We start from the raw sequence: 11,800 nt of genomic DNA, 5'->3' as shown, positions 1-11,800 counted from the left end.
AAAGAATAAAACATTATCGCAAGCCAAAATTTTGAATCAACTCTCCCTTTATTTTGACATCATTACACTTGATGTGTGTGTGGAGGGGTCCCTTGCTAGCGAGCCTTGATGTGTGTGTGGCGGGGTCCCTCGCTAGCGAGCCTTGATGGACATGACCAGGTCCAGTATGTAGAGCAGGAGGTTGAGCAGCGCGCCGGCCATGACCACGTGGAGATCCCCCAGAGAGCAGCCGCTGCAGAAGTACCTGCTGTCCTCCCTGCGCTCAAAGTAGCCCCAGTAGCCGAACACCGCCCAGAGGATGGCGGCCGACAGGTACAGCAGCGAGGCCACAACGTTGTACACAAGCTCCAGCCACGCCTTGGGCAGGAGGTCGCGGAGCAGCTTCACCAGGTTGAACAGGATCAGCACCACGTTGGCCAGCAGGCAAACGGTGAACACGAACAGCGCCCACATCATGCCGGCCGACCGGTGGTACCAGTCCACGTACAGGAAGTAGCTGGTGGCGGCGGTGAGTAGGAGGCACGCCACAAAGGCCTCGGTGAAGCGCAGGACGCCTCTGAGGCGCGAGAGGTAGCCGCTGGGACACTTGAGCTTCTGCAGGATGGCGTCCACCAGGAAGGCGGCGGTGGCGGCCAGGGAGAAGGTCACAACCAGGATGCTGAGCACACAGTGGAAGCAGGCGTAGCCGGTTGCGTAGATGATGCTGGCAGAGGCGATCATCAGCGTGCAGATCATGGTGAGGCCGCAGGTGAGGTCGTCCCAATCTGGGAGGAACATCTTCATAAGCACATTTATCTTCAGGGCCTCGGCCACCGTGATGAGCAGCGGGATGAGGAAGCAGAAGAGCCAGACGAAGTCGCACCAGACGCCCCAGGGGCTTCCCATGCCCCCCCGGAACAGCACCAGGATGAGGGCGACGCCGCTGAAGATCATCTCCAGCAGACGCAGGATGCCTCCGATGCTCTTGAAGGGGCCGCACATGACCTCGTCGATACAGTTATGATTAGAAATGCTGTACCTTTTTTGTTGTTGCTTCCAAGACAGCAAATTTGCAATATTTCAGGGGAAAGATACGCGCCCGTTTTGCAATGAATCCAGTGGCCAGGATGTTTTCTGTTCTGAGCAGGAGTTGCTCTGTCTGGCATGAGGTTAGCGAGAGGGGCTGCGGCTTTATTTGATTGCCGGGCCTCCACGGCCCTAACATGGCCAGTGTCGCTGGGCTGTGGAGTATTCTAAACAGGTGGCTGCGCTATCAGCTGCTGTACGTTTTTATTCAAATCTTAGCATAGTTAAGTATATTGAGATTGCAATGCACTCAATGTGCTCTTTGGATAGTGTCAGTGTCTTTACGCATGGAACCAACTTTAAAGTCTTAAACCAACTGTATTTTGAACTACATTTAGACTCAGCTAAACACCTGTCTGCTTACTAAAACATATTCTGACTTGTCTAGCCGTAGAACTTATTGATTTAAATGTCAACCATAGCGTCCTTTACAAATCCATACCAAACTGATACGGCGTGACACCTGTTAGTAGCACAACTCAAAGACAACATTTTCTGTGTATCAAGAAGCTTTTATTGGTTGGATTTCTCATTTTGAACATTTATTGTGGGCAAACCTTGAAATTGGGGATGCATTGTTATTTAATATCAATCAAAAGGAGAATAAAGGCGCACTTTTCTTAGTGGTTATATGGACGCTGCTTTTTGTAGGAACAATGTATGGTTTCATTCATGTTGTCTAGGATTACTATCAAGTATTCTAGTTTAAACTGTACTGTTTTAGTTATTTATTATACTGTATTAATAATTGCTGAACTTTTGTGATGTATTATGTATACTGTTATTATAGTTGTGTATATATGAACTGTATTTTAATACACTTAATAGTATTACTTGTAATGTGGATTTTATGTGGACCCCAGGAAGATTAGCAAACTGCTATGGCATAAGCTAATGGGGATCCTTTAATAAAATAAAATAAAATAAAATAAGGGCTGCAAATTTGATGGAATATAAGACGAGGGCAATACGTGATCCTACAATCCAAACTCTGATGCAGTCGGAATATCAGAAGGTCTTCCAAGGGAAAGGCTTTGGAGGGCCGTCCTCATTCCTGGGAATCCATTGGCACATCTCCATCAGGGGGAGTGAAGGGTCGGGCCGGAGGAGAAGGTGGGGGAGAGTGGTGGGGGGCAGGGATAGGAAGAATAAGGAGGAGAGGACATTGAGCTGCTGTTCGCTGTTTGGACCACTGGGGGGCGTTGGGGGCGGAGGCGGTGCCTGCGGCAGGCCGTCGCGTCCGCCAGCTTGCGCAGGTCGCTGCGGAAGCGTGAGCCCATGAGGGCGTAGAGGATGGGGTTGAGGCAGCAGCGGCTGTACGCCAACGTGCACGTCACATACTCCAGAACAACACCACAGAACGCCACCGCCGCCAACTTGTGCCATTGCACCACAGTGTGGGGCAGCTGGAAGAGCAGGAACACCGCCACCAGCGTCACCATCAGCTTCAGGGTCCGCTGTTGCCGTTGGCTACCCCTCCGCTTGCTCAACCCCTTCTTACCGGGCCCCGCCCTCAGCATCCTGCCCACGCAGGAGTAGCACGTCACCATGACGACGGACGACAGGCCGAACACGACGATGAGCGCCACGGAGGTGACGTGTCTGACCGTCGAGCTCTCCCTCATCACACAGTGGTTGTCGCCGCCTTCCTGCGACACGCCGGCGTAGCGGAGCTCCGGCGTGGTCAGCAGGAGGGCCGCCAGCCAAACGGCGAGGGACGTCAGCTTGCCGGCGGCCAGCAGCCGGCCACGCAGCCGCAGCACCCCCTGCGGCCAGGCCACCACCACCAGGCGGTCCACGCTGATGCAGGCCAGCAGCAGCAGGCCGCTGTAGGTGTTGAGGGCGTAGCTGGCGCGCGTGGCCTTGCACAGCAGCTCGGAGAACACCCAGCCCAGGTGGGTGTCCACGCCTTGCAAGGGCAGGGTGAGCAGCAGCAGGAAGTCGGCCAGCGCCAGGTGCACCAGGAAGACGTCGGTCATGGAGCGCAGGTGGCGGCGGCGGTACAGGCTGAAGGTGGTGATGACCAGGACGTTCCCTGCCACGCCCGTCAGGAAGATGAGGCAGAACATGAGGGACTGGAAGGCCCTGATGGCCGCCACCTCCTCATCCTCGGGGTCACACATCTCGGGCAGGCCGCCATCGTCCTCCTCAAAGTAGTTGCCGCTGTAGCCGGGCTCCCAGTCAGTGTACTGGGGGCTGGTCTGCAGAGCTGGGAGCCATGACGTCAACACCAGTTACAGTCAGTGGACATCATGGAGATGTTTTCAATGTGCTGTGCCAGTAATAAAAAAGAGGATAGCCTTCATGCACGATGTGTCTTAATTGATATTTCCTTACAACATTAAGACATAAGCTATAGCCTTGGGATGTGATTGTGGGATATGATAAACATATCTCAAGCACTTCAGGTGTCTTTAACTAGTTCTACAAATGACCAATACATCATCTTCAGTTAAGAAGGACTCCTAGTAAACTAGCAAAAGAAATAGCAAATCAGGGAAAAACTCACATAAGCAGATCTTATAAGTTTTTCAAAAATCTCTTTCCAACCCTAACACTTTCAGGACGAGAATAGAGTGGTATAGACCAGGGGTACTCAAGTAGAAATGATGAGGGGCCACAAATATTTTTTCAGTGACTCAAGGGGCCGGTCGGTATACGTGTGACTGAGGCCGATATATGCTCTGTTTTAGACGTAACGCGTAAGCACGTAAGATACATAACCCCCCTTGCGCGGTAAAATATCCCCCCTTACGTGCGTCGGCCAAAATTCCTGACTATGCGACTGAAACACTACGGCCCTACGCAGCTCGCAAAGACTGTGATTGGCCAGCTAACCACATCCTTTCAGGAGTCTCACATTTCCGGTTTTACAGCATAATAGCGCCATTTTTAAAAGGCTGTGACAGAAGCGAATGAAGAATTTTGAAGAAGGAGAAGAAGATTTCCACTTCCACGCCCACAGATTTCCACTTCCACCCCCACAGATTCGTTTGTTGCTCCCCCTACTGTTCTGGCGGAGAATCCCCTTGCAACACGCGCAATCCTTAAGGAACCTTAAAGGAACCGTAAATCAAAACTTGGCTAAAACAAGTCCCTTGTGTAAATTACGTGCTTACGTCTCTGCGTCTAAAACGACCCTAAATCGGCCTTGACTGCTGCTGAGATGGACTGTCTGCCTCGAGTTTGGGAGGGCTGGAGCGGTCTGTGGGCTGGAGTGCTATCTGTTTATCGTTGCAACCCCCAGCCTCGTATTGAGATCGCGGTTTCAAAATAAGAGCGCCCAGCACGATTTTTTTTTTTTTTTTTTTAATAATTAAAAAAACTTTTCAAAACAGCTCGAGGGCCATTTATAGACACCCCGGGCCGCTACTTGAGTATGACTGGTATAGACTATCAAGAGCAATAGAGGGATCGATTATGGATTCATTCTGTTGCGTTTTATTTTTTTGATGAAAAACAATACTCACTTGTGATCCTCTCACATCATATCATACATTATAATTATATTAAAAAAAAAAAGAAGTGATGTGAAACTGGTACTGACTACCTGTTTTAGTCAAGGTAGGCCGATCTTAATGTGTAAGTGACTGGTTTAAGGTGGGGGTGTAGCAGACACCCGTTGGTTGTCTCCATATGACTCAGATTGCGTGCCAACTGTCTATATATCTTTTCCACCTCCAGACTCCCTTCATTTGATCTCTTTCACCAGTGCTTGTTGGCACTGCTGGTGGTAGGGCATGTTGGTTAGCTTTGTTTACTGTAACGTGTTTGGTGGCCATAATCCATCCTTTTTCAATCGACTGGTTGAGGGCAAAGGGAGTGACGTCATGAAAAGGTAAGAAGAGCGACTAAAATATGTCTGTTGATAACCATACAATTGTTTAAACCAGCCGTTCGGTAGGCTACGTCAAAAAAGAAGGGATTTACATTTGGAGGAGGTTTTTCATTTGACTGAATACCAAACAACACCTATTAGTTTTCAGTAAAATAACAACACATTGTTAAATAGATCCATACACAATAGTTGATGTCCGATCACACCCTAGTCGAGCCCGTCTCGACTAGGGTGGTCAACTTGGTTAAAGCAAGACACCTTAACACTGCAATATGTTCTGCACCAGAGAAACGTGACGCGGCCGCGTGACGCTGTCCCACGCACACCAACACACACACGCGCACACACACACACACGCACACACACCAAGAGAATCAAAGTACTGATGTACACGCTCCAGTACTCAGGTGAATCTTGTCCGCGAGCTGGGGTTGGTTCGCACACAGAAAAATCCATTTAGGATGGAAAAACATTGTTGTTGTCCTTTTTTAGGCGTTCTCCTCAGCGGTCAGAGGATTCACATGCGCTTTATCAACTTTCCACTTGTCTGATCACGTGAGGATGCTTTTCTCAGCCTCAACCAAAGAGTGAAATACACATACTGTACCCCGGAAATCCCCAATAAAGACGTTATAATACAGCATCAAAATATGCTCCCCATATTTTTATATTTTGATACTGTATTATAACATCTTTATTGGAGATTTTCAGGGGTACAATATGTGTATTTTACACCATTGATCAATAGTGTCGTCATGTGCAGAACCACTAGGTAGCAAAATCGAACAAGGGAGCAGAAATTGGCAGAACACCGGACAAAGTTGAGGACATTCATTAATTCATCACTGGATAAAAAAGGACAAAAACACGTTTTTTCCATCTTCCATTGAATTTTCTGTGTGCGAGCAAAACCCAGCTTCTAAAATTCACCTGATTACTGGAGTGTGCAAATCACGACTTTGATATTCTCCGTGTGCGTGTGTCTGTGTGTGTCTGTGTGTGTGTGTGTGTGTGTGTGTGTGTGTGTGTGTGTGTGTGTGTGTGTGTGTGTGTGTGTGTGTGTGTGTGTGTGTGTGTGTGTGTGTGTAATTATTCCTATTGTTTTTTGTTTGTTCATTATTACTACATAAATAAATATTTGACCTGTTAAGCCCTTTGAGACTGTAATGGTGATTAAGGGCTATACAAATAAAATTGAATTTAATTTAATTGAATTATGAATGATGTAAATATATACATAAAGTATTCAGTGTTACAGGACTTACTATAGCATTATACCTAGTATTATCTACGCAGGTACGAATACTGCTCATAGGTCAGGACTGGATTCTTATTTTTGCCATAAGCCTTAAAATGTATCTTTGGATTTTCAAGTGAGTAGAGTATAAAATATGTGTTTTAATGTTTTACCTAAAACTTCAGGTCAACTTGGAAACAAATTATTCCCTCATCTCACCTGCTATCATACATCAAATAGTGACGAAATGATTTGATTATTCCAAGATTCACTGGTGAAATTGCTTTTGAAAAAAATCAAATGTATATTTTTTGTTCACCAATTGCTAGGATTCATATAAGAATAGCATTTATGACCACCTAACACAACCCATCCTAAATATGAACTAATAATAAAATTTTAAACATTTTTGCGACATTTTTACCAAAAGGTTCAGTAAATGTCTAAATTAATTATAAATCAAACAAAGAAAACATAGACTTTCAGTCGTGCGATTCTATTCCTAATCTACAATCTCAATAATCATCCATGCAATAACTAATATTGACTCATGGTCCATTTATGCATGTCAATGACATAATAAATATTATAATTGATGCAATCTAATCCCCTAGATTAGAGAGTAATTCCAGACTTTTACCTGTGACGTGTGTTGTAGCATGCATGTTAGGATGTCATCCAATATGTTCTACGACCTGACAAACCTAAATTAGCCTAACGTGATCCACTTCCCCCAGCCACACCCCTTCATCCAATCAGGTACCAGCAGGGGCGTGGCCAGAAAAAGGCACTGCTACCCTACTTTTCTTATCTTACACCTCTACCACTTTCTCCTGCATCTCCATCTGGATGACAACTATTACAAAAAAATTGTAATATAAAGTGTACATTTAACTCTAGAGACAATAGGTGAATAACATTTAGGAGTGCATTAAATAAAGAGGCAAAATCAAACTTGCAAACTTCAAAATAAATTTTAAATTTTAATTTGAAGATTCATTGAGCGAAAAACAACGATGAATATGTTAAAGGTACAATGTGTAGAATGTATTAATATATTGATCAAATTGTTAATTTAATCGTTTTTTTTAAATAAACGGATCTATATCTGTAGTTCATGCTGATAGATAGAAGCATCAACAATCCCATTAACTCAGTTTCACCCTACGCCAGAACTTTTTTATATTAACATATCTATTCCAAGGTGTGAAGTGAACTTGCCCTCTGTTGTGGGGAATAAAATGACAGACACTACACTATTTGCGCTCTTGCCTTGCAGAGCTAACAGCATACCTAGCAAACCCCCAGAAATCCCTTGGTGCATTGAGGCTATATAGTCCAGTCATTTTAAGCCAAAATGGGGGTCAATCTAGAAGAAATTGCAACAGAAGCAACTCAACTGATTTTGTATCCTCAATATGTCCTGAGTAAGGGAAAAAAAGGCCAGAAGAATCCCATTAGGAGAAAGTTTTGGAAAAATAACTAAATATATCCTATTCATACACCTAATCATTCATTTTTGCAAAAGAATAGGGTAAAAAATGTTACTTTTAGATATCACCATGAAAATAGCAAGACATTTTCACCTGGCTATAACCAATGTTTAAATCTGTTGTGGTATTTATCCAAATTAGCACATACGTAATTCGTTTGCCCATGTTAGCAAACAATTTAAAAAAACTTGTGATACATTTTAGGTTTGTCTTGATGTACGTAATCAACTCAGTCATTTCATTGTGATATCTAAAAGTATAAAAAATTTCCCTATTTACCCTATTCAGCAGCTGGGAATTTACAGCACCAGTATTGGGTCTGTAGTTGGGATCACAAAACCGATTGAAAAAAGGTGGTGAAATTGCTTTTGTCTAAAACTTGGAAGGACCACAAACACCCACAATTACCCATTGATATATTGTATGCCTATATCACAATATGTTTCAAATTAAACCGGCTCAGAGAAACATTCCATCAAATCTTTTCACATTGTTCTCAAAAAGTGTTAAGGGTAAAAAGCCAAATATCTTGACCCACTGATGATTAGATGATTGATGATTTAAATTCTAGCCCTGTCTATTGCCCTCTGCCTCTCAGCCCCCCTGCATTGTCATCTCCATCCACCCCTTTACCACAAGTCTGGGTGCCAGTTTAGCCATTGTTGGTCTGGCGATGGTTGTTTGTGTGTGAACATGTTTACTGCTGAAGTGGTTTCCTTGGGACCGAGGATCCAGACTGGTCATGGAGGTCATAACCGTGACGTGTCCTTGGTGGGGCTGGGGTCAGAACAGGAATGAGCAAATTAGGAGTTCAAATAAGCTCACGTTACCATTATACATAGGACTGCATGTTTGGTAGTTCGTGTCTGCAATCAGAACAAGTGAATAGCCTCTGCTTAGTACCTATGGCCTTAAACAAAAACATTTCTCTCTTCACCACACAAAAAAACTAGGGTGTTACCTTTTAGTTAGGGGCTGGCAGATGGTGTGAATGTGTGTGTGTGCGCACACATTTATGTGTTTGTGTGTGTGTGTGTGTGTGTGTGTGTGCGCACACATTTATGTGTTTGTGTGTGTGTGTGTGTGTGTGTGTGTGTGTGTGTGTGTGTGTGTGTGTGTGTGTGTGTGTGTGTGTGTGTGTGTGTGTGTGTGTGTGTGTGTGTGCGTGTGTGTGTGTGCGCGTGTGTGTGTGTGTGTGTGTGTGTGTGTGTGTGTGTGTGTGTGTGTGTGTGTGTTTGTGTGTGTGTGCGCACGCGCGCGCGCGTGTGTGTGTGTGTGTGTGTGTGTGTGTGTGTGTGTGTGTGTGTGTTTGTGGTGATTGTGGTCAGGGTAAGGTTCTCGCTGCTCCCCACAGACCATGCACTGAGGACAGCTGGGGTAAGGTGTGGCCACTCTCATCTAAACCATGGCTCTCGTGTTTACTCAGCTCAAGTTGTTAGTAACAAACGTGCAACACCCACCACACCACAACTGGCTCAGGGCCTAGACTCAGTGCCCACCATCCCTCTCTCTGTGTGGGAAACAAGTTGTTGTCTGATCTTGATCGCTGGCTGCTGGTAAACTTTTTACCCTTCACCTAGAGACGTGTTCAGGTCTCGGTGTGTATTGAGCTCAAGCTGCCCCGAAGTGAAAAGAAAGAAAGCTTTCAAAATACTGCCAGCATCAAGGCGTGCCTGTACACTATGGGTTATGTTTACCCAGAGATCGACTACCGGGTTACATGGAGAAACAGTTACCTTGGGAGAACGGTTAACCTGAGAGATACAGTTAGCCAGAGAGGGACAGTTACCCAGAGAGGGACAGATACCTGGAGGGAGATAGTCATCTGGAGAGACCATTAACCATAGAGAGACAGTAATCTAGAGGGGGACAGTAACCCAGAGAGCAGCAGTTACCAAGAGACAGGCAGTAACTCTAACCTGGATTGACAGTTACCTGGAGAGACAGTTAACCAGAGAGAGACACTTACCCAGAGCTCTGAAGTAACCTGGAGAGAGACAGTTATCCGGAGAGAGACAGTTACCAGAGAGCAGAAGTAACCTGGAGAGAGACATTCAAACGGAGCAAGACAGTAACCAGAGAGTAGAAGTAACCTGGAGAGAGACAGTTAAACAGAGAGACCGTTACCAGAGAGCAGAAGTAACCTGGAGAGAGACAGTTACCTAGAGAGGGACCATTGTCTTTAGTGAGACAATGACCCGTAGAGAGTCAGTCTGTCTGTGTACAGTCTGTCTGTCTGTGTACAGTCTGTCTTTGTACAGTCAGTCTCTCAGTTAGTCTGTCTGTGTACAGTCAGTCTGTCTGAGGTCAGTCTGTCTGAGGTCAGTCTGTCTGTGGTCAGTCTGTCTGTGTACAGCCTGTCTCCAGTTAGTCAGTCTGTCTGAGGTCAGTCTGTCTGTGGTCAGTCTGTCTGTGTACAGTCTGTCTCTGTACAGTCAATCAGTCTGTCTGCGGTCAGTCTGTCTGTGGTCAGTCTGTCTGTGTACAGTCTGTCTCTGTACAGTCAATCAGTCTGTCTGAGGTCAGTCTGTCTGTGGTCAGTCTGTCTGTGTAGAGTCAGTCTGTCTGTCTGTCAGTCAGTCTGTCTGTGTGTAGTCAGTATATCTGTGTATAGTCAGTCTGTTTGTCAGTTAGTCTCTCCGTGTATAGTCAGTCTGTCTGTGTACAGTCAGTCTGTCTGTGTACGGTCAGTCTGTCTCTGTCTGTCTGGGTACACTCAGTCAGACTGCAGGGTCCCATAGGAGCCTCATGGTAAAGCACAATCTGAGATATTATAAACTGGTTGGTTTTTTCACAATATACTTTCTCTCTGCTTCGAATTGCATTAATAATTTAATTGCTATGTTGTTTATTATCTGTTAATATTAATATTTGATATGAAATGTTGTTGTTTGTATTTTGTAAAACAGGCTATTTCTAAACTATAAACTCTCTCCCACATTTATTTCCCCCCTCCTCACGTTATCCTTAACGTGAGCTTTATTCTTTGTTCTGTAAACCGTGTTTGCCAACCATGCTGTTAGCATGGCCCGTGTAATAGACATAGGCGGGGGCTTTTTAATACTTAATAATTATATTATATATTTAATAATTATTTTATTATCTAATTATTATGTCAATTTATCACTTACTTTCTTGTACATTCTGATTTCAAATTCAGTATCAATATATTATTGTGTTGTTATTTTTATTTAAAAAACATAAAGTACAATAGCCTACGTATGTAATTTCCCCAATTTATATTCCTTTAGAGACAAGCATTGGTGCACTTAGTGTCCACGGGGCCCCCACACTTTACCAGTGTTACACCAATTCTTTACTCCACAACTGATACATCACAAGATGTCTGTTCATGCTTTGCTAAGAATGGGATTTAAACACATTATCCAAGAGTAAAATGGCGATGAATGAGAAATAATAATAGATCAATAATACAACATTATGAATTCATATAATAAATACAAAATAAAGGCAATGTGTGAGGTGGATATCTTGCCTGGCCTGGGAGGTTATGGCGCATTCAGTAATCAGAGTTGTGTTCCCCGGTGTACAATCACTCCATCAACAGTTTCCTCAGACAGGAAGCTGGGCCCACAGTGCTTTCCTAGCCCCGCCCTACTCACTCATATACACACACACACACAGACACACACACACACACACAGACACACACACACACACACACACACACACGCACACACGCACACACGCACACACGCACACACGCACACACACACACGCACTCACGCACACACACACACACACACAAGCCCAACGCAAGTATGCACGCACGCACGTACACACAAACATACACACAAACACACACACACACACACACACACACAAACACACACACACACACACACACACACACGCATACACACACACAAACAGTAGTCCATAGGGGCAACCTAGGAAAAGACAAACAATCTGAAAAATTCCCATGTTTACGGCGCTTCCTTTTTAAAAGTAACCACGGTAACCTTCACCGCAACCCACGAAGATAGACTTCAAACGTTTTGAAAGAACCTAATGACTGTATGTTCTAGTGCCCTCTCTCGATGTATTTCACCGTCCCTCGCCCCATGCCTGGTTCAATCTCCTCTCTGAATTCTTCTGTTTAATCGTTTCTTTCCAAATGAACATTGCCGTGGCATTGTTATTGAA

General features: G+C 44.8%; 3 protein-coding genes across 4 annotated transcripts in view; 1 reads left to right on the top strand and 2 right to left on the bottom strand.

Moving 5' to 3' along the window:
- Window positions 1-29, top strand: part of LOC115531626 (putative protein MSS51 homolog, mitochondrial) — a 4,206-nt gene extending 4,177 nt beyond the window's left edge. Inside the window, exon 6 of the mRNA XM_030340984.1 lies at window positions 1-29. This exon is cut by the window's left edge and continues 1,063 nt beyond it. The gene's annotated coding sequence lies outside the window, so the exon portion shown is untranslated.
- Window positions 30-93: 64 nt separating this feature from the next.
- On the bottom strand, window positions 94-1,252 carry LOC115531627 (myeloid-associated differentiation marker-like protein 2). Its single transcript, XM_030340985.1, has one exon. The coding sequence runs from the start codon at window positions 979-981 to the stop codon at window positions 133-135; it is 849 nt and encodes a 282-aa protein (XP_030196845.1). The 5' UTR covers window positions 982-1,252; the 3' UTR covers window positions 94-132.
- Window positions 1,253-1,773: 521 nt separating this feature from the next.
- On the bottom strand, window positions 1,774-6,824 carry ccr10 (chemokine (C-C motif) receptor 10). Of its 2 annotated transcripts, none has more exons than XM_030340982.1 (2): window positions 6,781-6,824; window positions 1,774-3,274 (listed from the first exon to the last, which is right to left on the bottom strand). In XM_030340982.1, the coding sequence occupies exons 1-2, from the start codon at window positions 6,803-6,805 to the stop codon at window positions 2,145-2,147; spliced, it is 1,155 nt and encodes a 384-aa protein (XP_030196842.1). In that variant the 5' UTR covers window positions 6,806-6,824; the 3' UTR covers window positions 1,774-2,144. The 2 variants fall into 2 exon arrangements, with proteins under 2 accessions (XP_030196842.1, XP_030196843.1); XM_030340983.1 differs by having other exon boundaries at window positions 1,774-3,337; window positions 6,781-6,820.
- Between the last annotated feature and the right edge of the window lie 4,976 nt (window positions 6,825-11,800).

Source organism: Gadus morhua, chromosome 18 (assembly GCF_902167405.1).
Source record: "Gadus morhua chromosome 18, gadMor3.0, whole genome shotgun sequence".
NCBI classification, from domain to species: Eukaryota; Metazoa; Chordata; class Actinopteri; order Gadiformes; family Gadidae; genus Gadus; species Gadus morhua.
The sequence above is the reverse complement of the archived record's forward strand: the minus strand, read 5'-3'. Positions and strand labels throughout refer to the sequence as shown.

Bases quoted from the DNA above. Each gene is read 5' to 3' on its own strand.
- LOC115531627 (XM_030340985.1), bottom strand. From the start codon at position 981: ATGTGCGGCCCCTTCAAGAGCATCGGAGGCATCCTGCGTCTGCTGGAG.
- ccr10 (XM_030340982.1), bottom strand. From the start codon at position 6,805: ATGCATGCTACAACACACGTCACAG. The intron at 3,275-6,780 runs GTAAAAGTCTGG...CATGGCTCCCAG, and splicing joins TGCTACAACACACGTCACAG to CTCTGCAGACCAGCCCCCAG.